The sequence below is a fragment of the Myxine glutinosa genome, chromosome 4, assembly GCF_964187855.1.
Source record: "Myxine glutinosa chromosome 4, kmMyxGlut1.1, whole genome shotgun sequence".
In the NCBI taxonomy this organism is placed as follows: Eukaryota; Metazoa; Chordata; class Myxini; order Myxiniformes; family Myxinidae; genus Myxine; species Myxine glutinosa.
This window is the reverse complement of record NC_136264.1, coordinates 12,036,681-12,059,732: the sequence shown is the minus strand read 5'-3', so window position 1 is coordinate 12,059,732 and position 23,052 is coordinate 12,036,681. Positions and strand designations below refer to the sequence as shown.

The following is a 23,052-nucleotide window of genomic DNA, read 5'->3' as shown; positions in this document are numbered from 1 at the left end:
AATTCCAACGAAATTACATAGTGAACCTGACTAATAGGTCAGGTAAGATGGAGAGTCGAACATCACGGTATGTACAGCCCTTCAGCTCGAGGTTCACTAAACAATGTCCAGCTATTCGTGTCGACAATGAGGTAGATGCCATTGATACTCTACCTGTCCCTGGGTGTACACATAGTTTGTACGCCTTAACCAGCCTCTGGCACACAAAACTTTCCGAGCTCCCAGTATCCAAAAGTGCTCTACACTTGTTACCATTTACAAGCACATTAACTGTTGCCTTAAAAGGTTTCCTAGAAATGCAGTGTATATCGTAGCTAGGGTTGGGGTGTGGTGCATAGCTGTAGCCCTCAGCCCAGACGATCTACATACTTTAGCAAAATGCCCCGTTTTCCCGCAGTTATTACACACAGAATCCCGAGCCGGACAAACTTGTCGAGTATGTCGAGAGTTCCCACAGAAAAAACACTTCGGTTGCTTTCCAGAGGCGGCGACTACTTGAGAGACATCTGGAGGAGTAGGTCGGTAAGTCCATTGTTTCAGCAACTGTAGCTCTGCATGACCTGGCACCATGTGGTAAGGTCCAAAACTCTGGTGGCTTAGATCCTCCTATCCAAAAACCACCTGGACTGGACACAGACGCAACCCCGGGGGATCTGACACACGATCAGCTCATGAAGATACTACCAGCTTCTTAGATGTTGGAAGCTCTCCGAAGGAGGTTCCTAATGCTACTCCACTGCGCAGATCAGGGCGAGACAGAAAACCACCTGTTCGCCTGAATCTGTAGGGGTTTACTCGCTGAATAAATTGTCGTAAGCCGAAGAGTGAATGAAATAGGCTTGATTCGTTAGGTCACACAACGTAGGCTTTATTCAGCGAGAACAGTAAACAACACAACACAGAACTGTAAACAACACAGAAGCATAGCTAAGTCTGTCGCTTAATACAACCAGAAGACAAACAAAATTTTGCACAAATTCTGTTTGGAGGCCCAGCGGGCCGGGGGGGGGGGGGGGGGGAGTAGTAATTGTGCGGGGAGCCGAGCGTCCCCGATGTGGCTAAAAAGCCATACCTTGGGTAAAACAGAGTGGCCAATGGTGCGCGGGCCTTTTGTGTGTTTCGTTGGGCACGACAGGGTAGCGACTTTGCGTCAATTTGTTTGTTTGTTGTTTAAAAGAAATTGATATGCAATATTGAAAATTTTGAATATTGAATATTGATCATGTCCATGTATTGTATTGTATGTCGTGGGGAAGGTACACGACGAAGGATCAAAGAAAGTACAAAAATGCCTCAGTGTAGTGCCAGGCATGTTTTAAGGCAAGAAAAAGCATGCTGCAACATGCCAACAAATGGAACAAATGCTGCGGTCCTTCGGAGGGACGCTAAAAAATGGGCTTGTGCTTGTGCTTGCTAAAAATGTAAACATTAAAAAAGTATTTTTATTTAATTAACCCTAAATGCTGTTTTGTTCTTAAAAAAAAAAAAAAGTATCCCCTCTAAACTAAAGGCTAAAGGGGGGTGTATTCCGATAATGCATATGGTTGCTCTGGTTGTCACACCATGCAAAAATAGCAAATAACATGATGCGTGAGGTGGAGTGGGTTGGGTGTGCTTTAAAAAAAGACCTATGGTATATGGTATGGTATGATGCAATAGAAAATGGATGTAACGTCGTTACATGTACGTATGTACGTGCTTCAATTCAACAAAACGAACTTTGGATGGGTATATGTTTATGTATGTAGCGTGTGATACAATAAAGAATAAAATGCCTCTGCCTGTGTTGTGTGGTGGTCCCTTTATGATTATTCATTAATTATGGCATGAAGTGCTGTTTTTTGTGCGGGATCAGAAAAATCGCTCTGCTTCCATCATGTATGTATGATGTGTGTCACTGTATGTATGTGTCACTGAAAAACATTTCTTTTTTAAAAACTTGTAATCTCAAAAACATTCATTTCAACAATGAATGATAGTAGTCACTCACACTCAACTCACTAACTTGAGTCTGCATGGATATGGATGGCTACCTTTGTTTCATCATTAATGCCAAATCATGCATGCAATAAAATGATGTGTGAGTAAACTATACGTTAGTGATGCAAACAGAAATTAAATTATGAGGCCTTTTTTTTATCCCCTTCAATTCAATCAAGGATACGTTCTTTAACGACACCACAAGCATCTGCATCTGCTTCTGCTCAGCTAGAAATGTCATGTCATTTGCGCACTCTTCACTTATGTCTAAAAATGATATTATAGTGATTAAAGAAATGTTTAAAATATACATATATATTTCAAAGTCCATTGACAAGCAAACTCCAAATGAACAAAACTTGTTGTTTATGAATGAATGAATGATCGTTTTCAGACCATTTTCCCCACTAGAGCGGGGGTTAGCCTTGCGGGCCCCATGACAATCATGGTTCCCTGTTTGAGGCAATGTTTTTATGGCCGGATGCCCTTCCTGACGCCAACCCTTAGTCGCATCTTACGATGCGCAGGGATACGGTGTACCTATTCTAAACCGGGGTACACACCGGGATCATTCATCCCATCAAACTGGTACTCAATTTGCCGACCTCGGAAGGATGACAGGCTGAGTCAACCCCCCTGGTGTTAATTTAGCGATCGACTGGGATTCAAACTCAGGATCCTAGGATCCCAAGCCGGCACCCTAACCGCTAAGCCAACACCAGGCCAACACCAGTTGTTTATTAAACACAAAAAAACAACAAACAAACACCGTGTATGTATGCATGTATACATACATACAACAAAATGTTTGTATTTTTAAAGAAAAAAATTACGAATTGTCACAAAGAAAACGTCTTTCCATTGACATTCTTTTCAATAGCAAAAAAAACCGGAAATTTCCTTTTTTATTTACACATTCATCTCATGTCATGTCATGTAATGTCTTGATTGATCCACACGCTTGCTCCACTCTACCCACTTGGACGTCAACGTCAACGTCAACTTCATGTGTTTGCCCATGTTGCCCATGCATTTGCAAAGTCTGCAAAAAAAAAAAACGGCGACACAGACATTGTAACTTGGGGACATTTTAAAATATAACCATAACTAAAATTTACCAGTTGTATCATAATAATGGGTTGTTTGTAGTAGCAGTTTTTAGAGAAATATACAAAAGTTATGTATGACGTATGACGTATGACGTTGTTGTGTTTGACAAATCCAGGAATGATGTGATAACTTAATTGGGATAAACATGGAAGAAATTATGTAATAATGTCACATTTGCCGCCATTATGTTTTCTCATTCTCCGGTAAAGTGGGGCAGGGATAAATAAGATACAAGTCCAAGGACTTGCAAAATAAATGCACAAAGTACTTGAAATTTTCTCTAATGCTTGCTTCAATGAGGGACTATTATTATGTATGTATGTATGTATGTATGTATGTATGTATGTATGTATGTATGTATGTATGTGCTATTCAACAATGTTAACGTTTCATGTTGTGGGAAAGAATTTGTGGCACACTAACTAAACTAAACGAAACTACACTTATCGTGACAATCGTGTAATTCAAGTTAAATGAACAAAAACAAATTTACCAAGCTGTTCTTTCCTTCTTTCTTTCTTGAAAAAGGGGTTGTGTTGTGTTGTGTTGTGTTGTGTTGTGTTGTGTTGTGTTGTGTTGTGTGCGACACGACACGTCAGGTCACGACACGTCAGGTCACATTACATTGTGTGTTTATTCACATTCACAGCAAAAAATGGGTTGCTCTGTTATCATGCATGCATGGGTCATGGATGTGCGCAACCTCGTTGTCATCGTGGTTGGCCTTGAAAAAAAAAAACATTGTCTTCGTCACCTAGTACAACTGCAACAACAGCAGGTGCCACAACATGTATCGCTTTCGCTTCCCCGATGTCTTGTTGACTTTCACAAGGGTCCTCTGTGTCATCGACTCCCCTAACTTGAGGATTTGGCAAGGCATTTCGTGGTGGTAGTGTAGTGAAATTATGTTTGCTCGGAATCCAAGGTGAACCCAGGGTGCTCGCTACGGAAGGGGCCGTCTATAAGAGCGGGACAACCGGGGCGTGCGGTCACTTCAGCGGGACTCACTGTGACATTATCCAGCAGTTGAATGGTATGTACGCCCCTCCCCAAATGCCGCGCTGCGCTAACCATGGTTAAATGGAAACTATCTTTGCTGCTCATGAATGCTCTGATTTGATACCTGTATGTATGTATGTATTTTCACAGGATGTATTACCGATCTAAAATGATATTAAACCTACCCAGAGGCCAAGTCGTGTCTGAGCTTGATTTCCACGACACTTAATATCATTTTATTTCGCCGAATGGCTGCCCACCGGATGATCGTGGTGCTGATTCTCGGAGCCGACCCACACGCTGAAGGATCTGCTACGGCGTTTGCTCATTGGCGTTTACACCGCAACCGCTCAGCCGAGCTGAAGCGCCTCTACGTAACGACACGGAGCGCTGTGCACGGCCGGCGTCAACTCTCGCAGCGGAGACAGCCAACCGACTGCATCGATCGATCGCTTCGCGCAGGGGCCATGTCGTAAATTACTTAATCGTAATCCCTCTCCTGTCATCGCTCCTGCACTGCTCGCCTCGGAGAGGAATGCCCAGCGGAGGACCCGTCGAGCTAGCTCCAGCAACGGAGCTCCGACTACTCTCGCTGCCGGCCTGCCTCGAAAGAAGGGACGTCGCAAGCCTTTTTGCGGGACCGCGTCGTCAAAACGCGACCTGCTCTCATGAGACCCGAACGCCAGAGCAGGCGTGGCGGACTCCGGCTCGATGCCTGGAGCACGACGCTACTGGGCAACGTCCTGCGGCTGATACCCCGTCGGAACGACGGACCCGCTTGGAGCCGCCAGCCGACCCGTCCGATCACAGCTCGGAAGCGCTAACGGCTCCGTCCGAGGGATTCATCCTAGATATGCGTGCCTCGGCCCGAGTTGAGATTCCCACGTGAGTGATCACGTCTCCCATGTCGGCCATGCCTCCACACGACCGGCTCTCTCCGACCACTCGCTACTCGGTGGCCCATCTCCTATGCGCTGATCGCGCACTGCTCGTCGGAATCACGCCGTCACGACCGGCTCACTCCGACCACTCGCTACTCGGTGGCCCATCTCCTCTGCGCTGATCGCGCACTGCTCGTCGGAATCACGCCATGTCTCTCTCACGACCGGCTCCACTCCGACCACTCGCTACTCTGTGGCCCATCTCCTCCGCGTGAATCGCGCACTGCTCGTCGGAATCACGTCGTGTCTCTCTCACGACCGGCTCCACTCCGACCACTCGCTACTCTGTGGCCCATCTCCTCCGTGCGAATCGCGCACTGCTCGTCGGAAGCACGCCGGCACGACCGGCTCACTCCGACCACTCGTTACTCGGTGGAACCACCACCTCCTCCACGCGAATCGGGGCCTCCATCCTGATTCTGATCACCTCCTCGCCGCACGTTGCTCCCTTTTGCGGGCCCTACTCGGCGAGGCCCACGACGATCGGCATGGCCCTCGATTCCGTTCGTTGCTCGGAATCACCACCTACGCGAAGCCACACGTGGCACCCATCGCGGCCCTCTCTGCGGCCCAACGCCGGCGATTCCTATCGCTGATCGACGGAACCCCTCTTACGCGCGAGTCACGCGCCGCACCGTCGCTGGATGGAGTCACTACAATGCACGACGCGCCAGTTGCGCGCGCCGCTTCTTCGCTGGATGAACCCCTTTGCTTGCGGTTCCTCTCGCGGGCCCCACCGGCGATTCTGATCGCGGCCGGCAATCCCACCTGCATGTGGCTACGTCCCGAGGCCGGCGAACACCGCTGCCCGGAATCGCCTCAATGGAGGCTCGCTTGACACCATGCGAGGACTCGTCGCAGCACGGATGAATTTCTAAGGGCGTCGAGCGGGACCTTCATAGCCTTTCACGGCACTCGGGTTCTGCTTATGATGCTTATGCATCTGTTATGCTTCTGTTATGATGGAAGAACTACCATGTGTAGTTCTTCGTTCGTTCTTCTTCGTTCATCTTCGTCCTTTGTTTACTCGATTTGGTGTTCCCGCTCTCAAACGGCGTTTTCGTTTAACACCTGCGACCGTGTAAACATGCTGTGCATGGAATGTATGTGGACCGAATGCTATCATTCTTTTTCACACACCCCGCGTCCCGCGTTTCACCCTATTAATTTAATTTGATAAGCTGTTGGATTGAGTTAATGTGGTGATGATGTAGAGCAGGCTTGACGGACCGACAGGCCCCACTGCATCCTTCATGCTCAATGCACCTCCAATGAGATGCTACTTCAGGGCGTTATATGTTTTCGCTCCTTAGTCGTGCAGTCTATCGCTGCCCAGCATGCACGCCATCTCGACTCGGCGTGCTCGCCCCTCGACTCGGCGGGCTCACCCGCACTGGAGCAACAGGCCGAGCTCGCCTTTCGGTTTCCCTCGTACGCGGTGCGCCCTAGACATTACTTTCGCCCGTCGGCCGGGTTCGTATCATTGACAATGAAACCCGTCGGCAGGTTCGTATCTGTATACCGATCTCGAGCTCGCTCGAATGCTGCTGCCCAATGGCCGCGAGACTTTAGATTTCGGATTTGATGACGTCATCGACTATATCACGCGTTTGCTTTACAGCGTCGTACTTGCGTGCGTACATTAGCGTCGTACATTAACGTACTTGCGTGCATCCCGCGATCTCATCGGGGATTCGTTTACATTACCCTGTACCTTGGTAAACTACGTACCATTTGTCCTTTACGTAAACGACGTAGACAACGTAACGCGGCGCTACCTCAGGGTCGCGCGCCAGCGCCATTTAGGGAGTACACGGTGACCTCGTGAAATGGTGACATACATTGAGCGTCGCGCCAGACTCCCTTGCCACCTGCGCGCGCTTGTAACGGGGGCACCGTACTGCCTGCTCGCCCTTGACGCTGGGCTCGCTGTTTATCGGCCAGAGCTCTTGGCTCGTACATTTCGAGACTGCGAGACGCCTCGTCTGATTCCTTTTTCCCTCAGCCTGACCCAGACTGTGAAGGTCGTCTGTCTTCGGTATGCCGCGCGCTGCTGCATCCTCGGGGAGTGGGGTCGGGTGCCTTACGGGTGCCTTACCAGATGTTTCGGCTACCTCGATAATCTTACGGTTTGTGGATATGTCCATATGACCATGATTCCTAATCTGCAGCGCTTCCTTGGGGTCGCGCTGGTATCACTCATGTGCTCGAGGTTACGTGCGAATACTCCCTACGCACAATGGATAGATCTTCTGGGGTACACCGTGACCCATGGAGCGTCTGCGTCTGCGACCTTTTCTCGACATGGCCCCTCCCTGTGATTGGGCCACCTCGCCCCTTTGTGGGGGCCCGGGTGGGTATTGTTGCTCGCCCGGGTGCCGTCCGGTCTACCGACTCCCACCTCGCCCTTGTGGATGGCGTCCATGGATGCTTTTGTGTCTTTGTGTCTTTGTGCGTGACTTTGAGTCCATGGATGGTCGATCCGAGCCATTCCATGAAGGTGTTGCATGGATGGTTTGGTCGGCCATCCGTGGATGGACAGTCCATCTGGGGAGATGGCTGTCTTTGGGTCTCTGTGCCACTGCGTCCGTGGATGGTCGATCCATCCGCGGTCCGGCTGGATCCGTGCTGGATCCGTGCCATGCAATGATGGCGTTGAATGGATGGATCGGTTGGACATCCGGGGATGGCCAATCCATCCGGGACATCTGACATGACAATCATCTCGACATCTAGACCATCCACCCGGGACAACGCTGGGACAAACATGGTTTGTCCAGCCGAGGCTCTCTCGGTCTGCCGATCTTATCCGATCCTCCGCGCGCGCTGTGCCGCTGGACAGGATTGCCATATGCATCCCGGGGGTTCTGCACGCTTCGCTGGCTTCGGTCGTTTTAGCCATGCCGGTCGTCCAGACAGCCTTCAGAGGCTGCTCGTGTCTCGTGCGATCGCTGCCAACGGTAGATTTGCGTGTGAGTTTGCGTTTTGTAATGCGTATGGACTTTTGGGAGCCAGGGCAGGTACAGACTTACTGTAGTGCTTACTGTAATGACTCACTGTAGCGCCCTCCTGTCAAGTACTCTTACTTACTGTTAAGGGGGCTACTGCTTTATACATCTTCCACGTTTACACATCTTCCACATTGACACACCTTCCTGACATGTTGCCTTGCGACGAATGGACAGTCGCTCTTCGTCAAGGCGCACCTTATGCCATGTGTTGCGTAACGCTAAGGTATACCTTATCCATCTAGCTGCTATGCCGACTACCCCACGGGAAGACTCCTGCTACCCACGGGCTCATCGTCTTCTCCCTGGGATGACCACTGCTTGCTCGGTTCGATATCTTCTTGACTGGGATATCCTCCTCAATCCTGCTATTTCTGGGGATTGATGCTATCCCGGCTTACAGGTTGCAGTAACCCTGCCATCGACATGGATTGACGTGACCATTCGTTTATTGCTGATGCTTGGGCAACCTGCCGAGCGGCAGTATAGTTTTAACGGCGGGGAGAATGTAGTGAAATTATGTTTGCTCGGAATCCAAGGTGAACCCAGGGTGCTCGCTACGGAAGGGGCCGTCTATAAGAGCGGGACAACCGGGGCGTGCGGTCACTTCAGCGGGACTCACTGTGACATTATCCAGCAGTTGAATGGTATGTACGCCCCTCCCCAAATGCCGCGCTGCGCTAACCATGGTTAAATGGAAACTATCTTTGCTGCTCATGAATGCTCTGATTTGATACCTGTATGTATGTATGTATTTTCACAGGATGTATTACCGATCTAAAATGATATTAAACCTACCCAGAGGCCAAGTCGTGTCTGAGCTTGATTTCCACGACAGGTAGCATTATCGGCACATCGGACAATCGACGCTCTGGCTTGACCAGGGACAAATGGAAGACTCTGGAAACAGCGACCGTCTGTTCACTACTTTTTGAAGGTTTGCTCCATCCAGCAATTATCCATTTTATGCCAGCACTTGAATAGTGATGCAGGACTAAATTTACATGACGGCGAATGTCGTCTTCATCCCAGATGGACACATCTTCTCCAGTCTGCAAAAAGAAAGAGAACACGATTTATTTGGCATGCGTGTTGCAACGGTCACTACTTTCATTGTCGTTGTTTATCAAGGACCATAATATCACAGTAGTTGTGTAGTGTAGTGTAGTGTCGTGTCGTGTAGTGTTAAACTTTAGTGAGTTTACTTGCACAAGTATTACATTGAAGTGTGGTGCTGCGCACACAACTTGCTTGCCAAAGAGGGAGGCCACAACGTGTTTGTTAAAACCAAAAGAGTTTATTTCGAAAGCTCGAACTGCAGCACTGAGCGGGCTCGAGCTTAGAGCCCGCATATATGTGCCGAGGCCACGCCTAATCCCCGGGCGTGGCCGATCGGTCGAAGGGCGGGGCATGTACCATCGGTCCCCGCCTGGGTGCTCGCGCCACCCACTGGTGCGTGGAATTATTACCCCTTGTGCCCGCCACACGCGCCCCCCCAGAATTCCCGCGCACCTGAAGGGTGAGTTTGCGGGGAAGCCGGATGACCCGGCCAAAACGCCCCCTGGCGATGGGTGCAGGGCTGGGGGGTAGCGGGCCGGCGGGGCTGGGGGGTGCCGGAGGTCCGACCGCCGGGGGGCGGCCTCGACGCGGAGGCAGAGCTGCTGGCGGAGGTGTCCCGGGGGTCCGACCGCCGGGTGGCGGCCCCGACGCGGAGGCAGAGCTGCTGGCAGGGGGTGGTCTGGATCGAGGTGGGCCGGCTTGAGGCGGTCCATGGAAATGCGATCCGGGGCACCGCCGATGTCGACCGTGAAAAATTTGACCCCTGTCTCCAGCACGCGGAAGGGCCCGTCGTACGGGGGCCGTAGCGGTGCCCGGTGGGTGTCGTGCCGGATGAACACGTACTTTGCTGTGCAAAGCTCCAGGGCGACGTGGGAAGGCGGGCAACCGTGGTGTGCCGTTGGCACCGGGGCGAACCTCCGGGCGGTCTCCTGAAGGGTGGAGCGCTGTTGCGCTGCGGACCAAGGAGCCGTGGAGTCAGGGATAAATTCACCCGGTACCCGCAGTGGTTGCCCGAAGACCAGCTCCGCCGAGGACGTGCGCAGGTCGTCCTTGGGCGCCGTCCTGAAGCCCAGCAGGACCCAGGGGAGCCTGTCGACCCAGCCGCCGTCGCGGAGGCTGGCCCAGAGCGCGGCCTTCATGGAGCGATGAAAGCGCTCGCACAGGCCATTGGCCTGGGGGTGGTAGGCCGTGGTGTGGTGTAGCTTCACCCCGAGGCCTTGCGCCACCGCGGCCCAGAGCTCTGAGGTGAACTGGGGGCCGCGGTCGGTCGAGATGTCCGAGGGGGCACCGAACCGGGCAACCCAAGTGGCGATAAAGGCTTGCGCCACCTCAGCCGCACACGTCGCCGCCAATGGGACGGCCTCCGGCCACCGCGTGGTGCGGTCGACCATGGTGAGGAGGTGGGTGAACCCTCGCGAGGTGGGGCAGAGGTCCCACCAAGTCGACGTGCACGTGGTCGAACCGCCGCTCGGGCACAGTAAACGGGGCTAACGGTGCCTGGGTGTGGCGGTGGACCTTTGCGCGCTGGCACGCGAGGCACGTCCTGGCCCAGTCGCGGACGTCCTTCCTGAGGCCATGCCAGACGAACTTCGCCCCGACGAGTTTCTGGGATGCCTTTGCGCCAGGGTGGGACAGGCCGTGGATGGCGTCGAACACTGGGCGCTGCCAGCCAGCGGGCACGATGGGGCGAGGCCGGCCGAGGGAGACGTCGCATAGGAGGGCCGTGCCCGCGGCGTCGAACGGCACCTCGGTGACGCGGAGGCTCGTGACGGCGGTCCGCAAGGCCTGGATGCCGGGGTCGGCGGTCTGGGCCTCCGCCATCCGGGCATAGTCGACCCCGAGGTGGACCGCGTGCACGACGGACCGGGAAAGGCAATCCGCCACCGGGTTGTCCTTACCCGCCACGTGACGGATGTCCGTCGTGTACTCGGACACGGCAGAGAGGTGGCGCTGCTGCCGTGCCGACCATGGCTCGGCGGCCTTGGCCATTGCGAACACAAGGGGCTTGTGGTCAACGAAGGCCGTGAACGGGTGGCCCTCCAGCAGATGGCGGAAGTGTCGGACCGCCAGGTGGAGCCCGAGCAACTCGCGGTCGAAGGTGCTGTACCGGCGTTCGTGTGGGCGAAGCTGCCGGCTGAAAAACGCCAGCGGTTGCCAAGCACCATGCACCCATTGCTCGTGCACCGCGCCCACCGCGTTGGTGGTGAGGGCGATCGGTGCATCGGGCGCTGGGTGCGCCAGCATGGTGGCGTCTGCCAGAGCCAGCTTTGCGCCCGCTAACGCCGCGGCCATCGGCTCCGACCATGCGATGTCACCTTTGCGCGGCTTGCCCCGGAGTGCCTCGTGCAAGGGGCGGAGCAGCTGGGCGACGTGGGGCACGAAGCGGTGGTAAAAGTTTACCATGCCCAGGACCTCCTGGAGCCCCTTGGTCGTGCGGGGCCGCGGGGAATCCCTGACCGCCTCCACCTTGGCCGGTTAAGGGATGGCCCCGTGCTCGGTGATGCGGTGCCCCAATAAGTCGATGGTGGCGACGCCGAAACGGCACTTGGCGGGGTTGATGATTAGGCCATGCTGGCCCAGGCGTTCGAAAAGCGTGCGGAGGTGGAGCAGGTGCTCCTCCCGGGACGCGCTCGCGACTAGGATGTCGTCCAAGTAGACAAACAGGAAAGGTAAGTCGCGCAAGACGCTATCCATAAGCCGCTGGAATGCCTGAGCCACATTCTTCAACCCGAAGGGCATCCGTAGGAATTCGAAGAGGCCGAAAGGGGTGATGATGGCCGTCTTCGGGGCGTCGTCCTGTTGGACGGGCACCTGATGGTAGCCCCTGATGAGGTCCACCTTAGAAAACACGGTCGTGTTGGCCAACTGGGCGGAAAAGTCCTGAATGTGTGGGACCGGGTAGCGGTCGGGGGTGGTGGCATCGTTGAGCCGGCGGTAGTCCCCGCACGGCCGCCATCCCCCGCCGGGCTTCGGCACGATGTGCAGCGGAGAAGTCCAAGCGCTGTTGGAGTGCCGCACGATCCCCAGCCGCTCCAGCGTGGTGAACTCCACTTTTGCCACCGCGAGCTTCGTGGGCTCGAGTCAGCGTGCCCGGGCATAGACCGGCGGCCCGACCGTGGGGATGTGGTGCTCCACCCCGTGTTTAACAGCCACCGCTGAGAAGGTGGGCTGCGTGAGGGCCGGGAAACTGGCGAGGAGGCAGGTAAAGTCGTCCGCTGCCGGAAGCGTGCAAACTAATCTCGCCGGGACGGAACCTTCCAGCAAGCCGCTTGGCAAGCCGCTCAGTGAGCCGCTCAGCGAACAAGCGAGCGAGCTAAAGGTTTCGGCCTGGACGAGCCGTCTGCGCTTCACGTCGACCAACAACCCATTCGCACATAGGAAGTCCGCACCAAGCAATGCCATTGGCACGCTGGCGGTCACGAACGACCATTGAAAGCGCTGCCCTCCGAACCGCAGGGAGAGGCAGCGCTTCCCGAATGTGCGGATGGGTGTACCATTGGCAGCAAGCAACGCGGGGCCCCGGCCCACGGTTCGCTTATCGGACGTGGAGGCGGGGATGACGCTTACCTGCGCTCCTGTATCGCAGAGGAAACGGCGCCCGGACAAGGTGTCCTTAATGAATAGGAGGCTGCCGGAATGGCCGACGCTCAGGGCCGCTAAAGAGCGCCGGCCTGGTCGTTTCCCGACTTGTGAAAAGAGCATGGCGGGCGACACGTCCTAGCCTTGTGGCCAAACCTGGCGTGGAAATAGCACCAGGCTTGCAGCGGCGGGGGCAGCGGCGGCCGCGGTTTTCTCGGCGGCGGTGGTGGTGGGCGGGGCGCGGCAGCGGCCACGAGGGACGCTGTGGCCTCTGCCCCGGGATCCACGACGGCAGCACCATAACTCGACCGCGTGTCGCAAGCCACGAAAAACTTGTCGGCCTCGACGGCCAGGGCGCGGGGTTCCTTTATTTCGGAACCGGCCAGCGCGAGGCATACCTGTAGAGGTAGCTGGCGTTGGAAAAGCGCCCGGAATAAGAAATCCAGGGCTTGGTCACCCAGCAGCGACAGCATAAAATCCATCCGCACGGATGGTCGTGTGTCGCCGAGTTCGGGAAGGTCCAGGAGGCGGTCGGCCCGTTCGATCTCTGTGAGGCCGAACGTGGCGATGATGAGACGTTTGAGCGCCCCGTACTTGTGGTTGACCGGCGGGTGCCGCAGGATGGACATGACTCGGGCGGCAGTGCCGGGCCCGAGGGCGGCGACCACGTGGTAGTAACGGGTCTCGTCCGCCATTATGCCTCGAAGCTGAAATTGCACTTCGGCCTGTACGAACCACACATCGGCCTGGGCTCCCCAAAACTCTGGGAGTTTTACTGCGATGGCGTCGTTGGCCATGGCACGTTCGGTGGTCAGAAATGGCTGAACCAATCGGGGTCACCAGTGAAGTGTGGTGCTGCGCACACAACTTGCTTGCCAAAGAGGTCGGCCACAACGCGTGGATACAAACAAGTCATTATTAAGAGCTCACATATCAGCACTGGGTAATTACAGTTACAATGACACTGACACTGACTGTAAATCTTTTGCTTCACCTAGATAAAAACAGCCTTATGTAGTTACAAGAACATTTCCAACAACCAACCAACCAAGCATTTTTTAATAAAAGAAGAAAAAAAAATTCTAAAGGGCCAATGTTGTTGAACGTTGTTGTAAACAAAGTCTTACCGTGAGGTATGCTGGGTGCAAAAAGTAAGTCCCCAGGTCTCGTGATAAATACTTCACGGCAGAGATGCTTAACTGTCGAGACGATATCCTGCTACAAAGACACACATATCAGTCGTCATTCCTCCATCCAGCGAAAAGCAGCTTTTTGTGTTGCAATGAACGCCATCACACGCTGCATTGGCACATCCGAGCTCGATACGTTCACGAGTCAGGATAATGTCATCCACAACTGAGTACAACGAACTCATTTTGCCTTCCACGACACGAGCCGGAGAACAATTCACAATTTTTATGCCTCGGCAATCTGATATGACGGGGAGGATTGGACAATCCGTTTCAACCATTGGAAGACCGTACAATTCACAGTCGTTGTGAACCGGTTCATTTACCAGGACAAATGTCCCGATCCAACGTTGTGTTTGCTTTCGGAAAAGCATATTGCTGTCCTTGGGCGTTTTACTTTTGATGTAAAAGAGTGAGCCGTCACGAATTTCTCTGCAACAACAATGAAAATGCGAATGCATAGTAGGCTTTACGACAGGCTGAGCTCCAAAAAATTGCTACCAATGTGCACAGCACAGCACAGCACAGCATGTACTTTTTACATGAAACGATGTCAAATCAATCAATCAATGAATTTTTCATTTCCTAAAGATAACGGACATGACAAGGTGCAAGCAATACAATACAATACAATAGGTTACAAGACCATTTATTTAAACATTGTGTCAAATACACAACACACCCACTACATATTTGTTAGACACCATACATACACAATGATACGCACCTGAGCAGTATTAGATGCATGAAGAACATCTCCACCTTTATAATTTTGCCGACTGAAGATGTCGGCATCCGTGTTGGTGTCCCAACCTTGATGTGAAGAAGCTGCAAGTCATCAACATTGGAAAAATATAATTAGTGAGTTCGTTAGTTGATCCTCATTATATTAAATATTATATTATATTATTTGGATGGATAGATATAGATGGGGTGTTAATTTGTTGTGAACATTAAAACTTCATTACTGATGAAAGTAGCTTTAAAAAAATGCATAATAATCGTTAGGTCACACAACGTAGGCTTTATTCAGTGAGAACAGTACAGCCTGTAACAACACAGAAGCATAGCTAAGTCTGTCGCTTAATACAACAAGCATAAGAATAGTAATAATAATACTACATACGTAAGCATAACAATCCTACATCAATAATTAACCAATAATCTACTTGCCAAGCCTATAGAGCCCTCTTGTGAACCCGGAAATGTTGAGTACTGTAGAATAATAAATTAACTGCTGTTCTACTTCAGAAACTTCCAGAAACTCGTTTTAGCAAAATCAATGTTTTATTCACTTTTGAGAGTTTTGCTGTATTCTACTAAATGTACTAATTAGATATTAATGACGTTGTTCTGTTGGTCGTGGCTGTAGCTCCTTCTGTAGGTCTTTTGTTGAACCTCGTTCAGTTGTTGACCAGTCTCCAGTTGGTTGATCAGGTCAACTGGTCTTCAAGTTGTTCAGCCACTCTCCCAGTTCTCTCTGCTCCTCCGTTCGCAACTTTCTCTTGGTTTTAAAGCCCCAAACTCCTTTGATGTTGCGGAGCATGCAGGGTGTCTCTGGTTCCCTTGTTCAAAAACCTTATTTGGCTCTCGCTTGGCCAGCTAGTACTTATTTCTGTTCAAGAGGTCAAATGCTCTGACCTGCTGAGGAAGAATTTGCAGCCTGTGTGCAGTGAACTGAACATAGGCTATTTTTTGATAGCGTTACACATTTTGTCTGAAATTAACTCTCTCGATCACCTGTTAGCTCTAGTTCTATGCTCTTGGCTCATCTTGTAAAGTAAAACATATTCCTTTTACTTTGTAAAGTAAAACATATTCCACTTTAAACAAGATTACATTGAGATATATTCTAGCAATATTGTCAATATGAATATTTATTCCCTGACAGTACCCCAACGTTTTAAGGGTGTAGTACTCGTGAAAAATTGAGAAAACTACATAGGTACCTTTGAGAGGCCTTTACGCAAAAACAAAGTCAAGTTAATATCTAATTTTCAGTTTTTCTTGAAAGATATAATCTTGGCTTTAACTCAGACCAGTTTCAACGCTTCTTTGTCATATTACATGCATATCATTTGCATAAATTAGACCGTCAATAAAAAACAAGGAAAAACAAAGAACACATTTCTACTTCTATCTTCCATGTCACCTATCATTCTTTTCACGCAAAACTTGGTACATGTATTATACATGTGTTACTCTACTACCTGATGAGAGGATTTTGTGAAATTATGTCAAATGTTCACTAATTAGCTAATTATGCCAATTACCAGATAAAACTTGGTTGTCCTTCAATAAATCCACAATGGCTACTCCTATAAACAAAAGCCTTCATCATTTTAAAGGAAGTGATATTCTGAATATCCTGTCCAAATTTCAGCCCAAAAGAATGATGCATTTCCCAAGTTATAACAAATTTCATGCAAAATATTATATTGAATTGAATTGAAATTTGAATTTTTCAATAATTAGGGGTACTTCTATGACCTCTAATAGCATGATTCTTGTTTATAAGACTATAAGGAAACTGTTCAGCTAAAAAAAAAAAAAAAAATCATCTGTTCACCGGTACTACACCCTTAAGTTAGAAATGTACAGTATGGGTCCCCAGCACTTAGAAACTGCCGGATGCTAACTTGCATATGTTGGGCAATTAGCAAAATTAGCATTAATAGCATGAACCCTATCAAACATAGGCCTGGGACACTGAAATTTCTGTTTCGCTCTATTGCTCCGTTTGAATGCTTCGTGTGAGCAAACTATTTGAAGGATCTGTATGAAACAGAGTGTTTCAAGAGCACAGAAGAAGGATGCTGCTTGGCTCTCGCAGCTCCACTCTTCCCCTCTTCCCCTGGACTGGGCAGCCTACAATGTTGTGCAAGATCGCAATGGTGATGACAGTGCTCCAAAGCTGAAGACGATAAGTGTCTTTGGACCACTGCTTGACTCGCCCCCTGCCCACCCTGATACAGTGCTCAGTACCATTGCCTACTTAGACACATCACCGAGGCAGCTTGGCATGAGCCACAGTCATATCACGTTTGCCATGCAGCTGTACGTGATCGCTTGCCTGATCAAGTGGAGTGATCTGCAGCGATGGTCATCAGTGGTTCTCAGACCTGGGATGATGCACACTCTCATGTCATTCATCGGCTCAATCTGACAACTGATGAATTCAACAGGTGTTGAGGAGCTAGTCAGTGCATCATTTGGAGGCCTGAAATCCATCTTCAACGGGAAGGCCTGGCCCAAGGCTATGTGAGCCTTCCGTATGGTTGTGTCTGCTCTTCTTCATGACTTCTTAGAGGAGGGAGAGAAGACTCACGAGCAGATAACGGCATTCCTGGAGAAAGCCAGAGAGCACCCCACAGGCCGGCTATGGGTGGATTGTTTCATCACCCCTACCCTAATAGCTCACAGGTTCTGGCGAGCAGAAAGAGAGGGTGATTGGATGCTGCAACAACACTGCCTTGAAGAGATGCTGCCCTATTTCTTTGCTGCCGGTCATCACCACTACGCAAGATGGATCACATGGCATCTGCGCGACATGCAGTACCTTCCTGCTACTGCCAAGGATGACCTTTATGCTGGAAGCCATGTGTGCCGCCACTCTGATGGTGCAGGTGCAGTGAGTGGAGACATGTTTGGGGAGCAGATATGCATCAAGCAAGGGAAGGGAGTAGGAGGCATGAAGGGCATCTCCACCAACCCTGAGCAGGTCGCCGTGTGGATCCAATCTTTCGGCATCTGCTCCTATCTCTCCAAGTCATTGGATGAGATTTACGACGATGCTGAAGCACCGGATAAGACAATGAAGCCCAACAGACACAAAGAAGAGGGTAAAGGACGGCGGGAATTGGACGCGGAGGACCGGGCTAAAATCCTGAGAGTGCTACAGGAAAACTCCCATCCACTCACCATAGAGACCGCGACCCTCCACCATCTATCTATAATTCCAGTAATCTCTGTGTGTCTGTGTGTCTGTGTGTTTGTCTGTGACCGCTGTTTCTCGACAACCACGGGTCCGATATACTTGAAACTTGCCAGGTATATTGCTGGGGACCCGAGGATGTGCCTTTTCAAGGTTTCATATTAATCGGAGAAGTAGTTACCGAGCTATGGCGATTTCTTTACCAAACTCCGCAAGCCGTTCGCTTTGGACCAAACCATTTCATGTAAATAGAGGGGGGGGGGGGGGGGATTGTCACCGTACTCGCAAGCCGTTCGCTTTGGACCAAACCATTTCATGTAAATAGAGGGGGGGGATTGTCACCGTACTCGCAAGCCGTTCGCTTTGGACCAAACCATTTCATGTAAATAGAGGGGGGGGATTGTCACCGTACTCGCAAGCCGTTCGCTTTGGCTTTGCGAATGGACCAAACCATTTCATGTAAATAGAGGGGGGGGATATAATTTTAGATATATATATAGTACGGGCATGCCCTAGTATCATAAATGGCCAGGTGGCAGATGAAAAGGTGAATGTGCAAGATGCATTGAAGATCGGACAGGACATGAGCACACTGTTCTCTTCATCACTTCCTGAGAGATTTCATGCGCCCATCTCAAATAAGGTGGTGATAATGACATTCACCAAAAAAAGAGTGAAGGTCAATGCGAAGATCATATGTGACCTTGAGGCGTTGTTTGCTCGGCTGCTGGTGGTGGGGAGCAAGAGAAGAATGGAGCTCTCTGCCCTCTTTGACTATGAGCTCGGCCCGGTCCATGCATCCATCATCGATGAGTATGGATGCCTCAGGAAGGGTAACAAGTCTGTGATCGTCCAGCATCTTGGAATCCTTGCCCCCAATCCCCACCCACCACGTTGTACTCGTTGATGCATCGCAGCTCATCTACCACGTGGTGTGGCCATCGTCAGACACTGTGGCTGACCTCGCAGCCAGCATGGGGCGCCGGCTTAATCGCTACATCACCGAAACATTTGTCATCTTTGACCGGTATGAGCAAGTCTCTGCCAAAGACCACGCGAGGCAGAGAAGAGCTGGGGAGAGCTCAACAGAGTACCGACTCTCACTGACAACCCCTCTACCTAGCCGCGACAAAGTGATGAAGAACAAGACAAACAAACGGAGACTGGGTGAGCTCCTGTGCACACACAGCATAGGAGATCACATCAAGATGGTCAGCAAAGCAGACAGTATTGTCACTCATGACGAGGCTGACGTCTCCCTCATCTCATACATGTTGGATGCAGCCAGTCGCGGAGCTGAAACTGTCCGCATTCTCAGCGACGACACTGATGTTTTCGTACTCATGGTCTATTGGTGCTGGAAGGTGGGTATCACATGTAACCTGCAGATGGAGAGATGGGATGGCACTATTCTCAACATCAATTCGACAGTCGAGAATCTCAGTGAGCAGTGTCGCTCCATCCTGGCTATGCATGCTCTCTCCGGATGTGACACCACCTCCTATCCCGCGGGAAAGGGAAGGTGTCCGCACTCAAGGCCATGAGAGTAGTACCTGGTGACCTGCTTCACTTCATCGGAGAGGAGGGAGCTACTGATTTACAGATTACAGAGGCAGTGAGCGGTTTCTTCCTGGCTCCGTACAACGAGAGGGAGTCGGCATCTCTGAACGTCGCCAGATATGACATCTACCGAAAGCGCAAAACCCCCCCAGCACTGAAGACACTGCCTCCTACAGAGCGCAACGCTCTCCTCCATGGACGGCGTGCCCATCTACAGGTGCTGCTTTGGAAAGCAGCAGACTGCCCTGACCCACCAGCTGTGGACATAACAGAGTTTGGATGGAATAAGAAGGAAGGCGAGAAGGGAGAGGAAGTCATCATGCCCATCCTGGATGCAAGCCCCGTTGCTCCTCCTGCAGTGTTGGAAATGATCAGCTGTAGCTGCAAAGCTGGGTTAAAGCCCTGTTTAACAGCAAAGTGCAGCTGCATAGCTGCAGGCCTGGCCTGTACCAGCTACTGCTTCTGCAAAGGCTCTGATAGTACATGTTGCAACACACTCACACACTCACAGCAAGAAGAGCAATATGACAAGAATGTAGAGTCAGGAGAAGAAGATGAAGACGATGAGGATGAGTTTCATGATGAGGATATGCTTTATAACAGTGCAGAGTAGTAGAAGTGCAAGACGCTCTTTCTTGATGGAAGTTTTATGTTGTGTAACTAGTGCACATATTTTTCAGCTCTGATAATTTTGGGTATACTTGTGTTTTAATTTTGAGGATATTATTTACCCATAGTCATATTATTCTAGTTTGGTATGGTACTTGCCTTTGTTACCTCTAATACCTGTGAATAAAAGTGGAGCAATAGAGCGAAACAGAAATTTCAGTGTCCCAGGCCTATGTTTGACAGGGTTAATGCTATTAATGCTAATTTTGCTAATTGCCCAACATATGCAAGTTAGCATCCGGCAGTTTCTAAGTGCTGGGGACCCATACTGTACATTTATAACTTAACACGTTGGGGTACTCAACATTTCCGGGTTCACATTGCTGGCAAGTCGACTACAAGAACATAATGATTAATGATGTTTAGTCCTACCGCAATTATCATGCATCCACACAGGCGCACGCAGCATCCATCTTGAATATGGCAATGCACGACGGGTAATCGCAAGACCCGGATACATGTAACCTATGACGCTGATGTTGTTGTTGTTGTTGTTGTTTAACTATGGGGAAGGGGGAAAGATCCAGGCTCGCTGGCTTACAGTATGGAGGAGGATTTGGTATGACAATCTATAACAATACCACTAAGAGGATTTGACCCTTCCTGCCGCTTCCGTCGTGAGCGGGTGTGCTCGTGCTACAAATTGCGTTCACCGGAATGGTGCACCTCATACTGGCATTGGTTTCGTAACCGAACTCATTCTTGTGACTTTCATTACCGTCGTCCAGGTCACAAACCATGCTGCCCAGGTGCGGATGTTCAGTGTGGCATGCTGCCCAGGTGCGGATGTTCAGTGTGGCATGCTGCCCAGGTGCGGATGTTCAGTGTGGCATGCTGCCCAGGTGCGGATGTTCAGTGTGGCATGCTGCCCAGGTGCGGATGTTCAGTGTGGCATGCTGCCCAGGTGCGGATGTTCAGTGTGGCATGCTGCCCAGGTGCGGATGTTCAGTGTGGCATGCTGCCCAGGTGCGGATGTTCAGTGTGGCATGCTGCCCAGGTGCGGATGTTCAGTGTGGCATGCTGCCCAGGTGCGGATGTTCAGTGTGGCATGCTGCCCAGGTGCGGATGTTCAGTGTGGCATGTTGCCCAGGTGCGGATGTTCAGTGTGGCATGCTGCCCAGGTGCGGATGTTCAGTGTGGCATGCTGCCCAGGTGCGGATGTTCAGTGTGGCATGCTGCCCAGGTGCGGATGTTCAGTGTGGCATGCTGCCCAGGTGCGGATGTTCAGTGTGGCATGCTGCCCAGGTGCGGATGTTCAGTGTGGCATGCTGCCCAGGTGCGGATGTTCAGTGTGGCATGCTGCCCAGGTGCGGATGTTCAGTGTGGCATGCTGCCATTGACTCTCCGCATCTCACACATGCTGAGGGTTGAGGCCTAAACTTTGCGATATTTGAGTCCACAAGACAACTGCAACATCTCAGCTGATCTGCCTCCAACATCACTTCTATTCCTCCAACATCACTGCTTCATGCGGACGGAACCATCGGAATCTTCTTGGATCTTTGGTGGCAGCAGAGCTTTATGGATCTAAAGTATTATTCAACATCTAAAGACCTAAATTTCGTTGTTTTTTGTTTAACTGCAAAATTATAATATTGAAGAAAGGAAAACTGTGGTCACCAAAACAGGTAAGTGTTAGACACCAAATCTGCTTCCACCGGGCCTCATCGTAGTACTAGCTTGTGGTATGGTTGCCCTGCTTTACAAATGGCTGTTCTCACGTGACTGGTGAACACCTGAGTGTATGAGTGTGTTTATGGTGAAGGAGCTGCTGCTCACACAATAACTACACTCTGGAACAGCAAGCAGTATAACCTGGTATTAAGGAGTGCATAAGTTGGCCAGACCAATTGTTACCTACAATTCAAGGTAGGAATTTGGAATTTGTTCAGGGTGTCAGTGATACCATACACCTTCTGTTCACGAAAGACACTGTGGAGTCTTTTACATCCATCAACTAATGCTAGCAGGTGGTACACCTAGCTTAACATCTACCTGAGAGAAGGTGCACACTGATGCTTCGGCCTGGCTGTGAAAACCAGGATGACAATTTATAGCTGAGTTGGGATTCAAACCCAAGCTATAGGCAGCTCAGGTAAGTATACTCCATCCACGTTTACCTCTGGATAATGTAAAGAAAGACAGCGCAACATGTTTACCTGCTTTGATCTGAAGGAGCTGTGGCAAGACGAGTCTTCACTGGAATGGATTAGATATGGAGGTTATGTTTTCACCCCAGTCTGTCTGTTTGTCTGTCCGTTTGTGAACAAAATATCTCAAAAAGCTGTGGACGGATTCGGACGAAATTTGGCAGAGATGTAGCGTATGTGACAAGGACTAAATGATTCGATTTTGGTGAAGATCCGGATCCGGATCCGACTACTAGAATCTTTTAAGTGATTCTTCACCATTGGGCGATAGGGCCAAAAACGATACATAGCAGGATATCTCAAAAAGTTATGGATTGATTTGGACGAAACTTGTTGGACAGGTTGTGTGCCTGACAAGGACAAATAGATTCGATTTTGGTGAAGATCCGGATCCGGCTAGTAGAATTTTAAAAGTGATTCTTCACCATTGAGTGATATGGCCATTGGCCAACCAGGTGGAGGTTTGCTCTCTACTGAGTACCGTTCTAGTTTTAACCTGCATGGTTGTGACATGCTTTGTTTGTGCAGGTCCTGTAGGTATTGGTTAAAAAGGAAGGCTTGGAATGTGAAAAAAAAAAAATAATAATTTCGCAACCAAATTTGACCTTTGAACTCATGTGTGATAAGGCACCATTTTACTAATTATTGTCTGGATTAGTTGAAATACAGAGACATGGAAAGCCATAAAACGTAATTATGTGACCGATTCGGACCTTTGACCCCTGTAAAATTCCAAAAACGACAATAATCCAAAAGTGGTTTCTACGCATCCTTGGATACCTTTCCATCAACTCAATTACAATGGAATGGCAAGGCAAAATGCCTGATTTTTTGTGGTTTAACCTTTGAACCCTCAAAATCGAAATGCAGGCT

General features: G+C 50.5%; 1 protein-coding gene across 1 annotated transcript; it reads right to left on the bottom strand.

The window, feature by feature from the left end:
- Positions 1-843: 843 nt before the first annotated feature.
- Positions 844-20,448, bottom strand: LOC137426589 (uncharacterized). Its single transcript, XM_078775468.1, has 5 exons — positions 20,402-20,448; positions 14,594-14,694; positions 13,804-13,894; positions 8,877-9,090; positions 844-3,979 (listed from the first exon to the last, which is right to left on the bottom strand). The coding sequence occupies exons 1-5, from the start codon at positions 20,411-20,413 to the stop codon at positions 3,801-3,803; spliced, it is 597 nt and encodes a 198-aa protein (XP_078631594.1). The 5' UTR covers positions 20,414-20,448; the 3' UTR covers positions 844-3,800.
- Between the last annotated feature and the right edge of the window lie 2,604 nt (positions 20,449-23,052).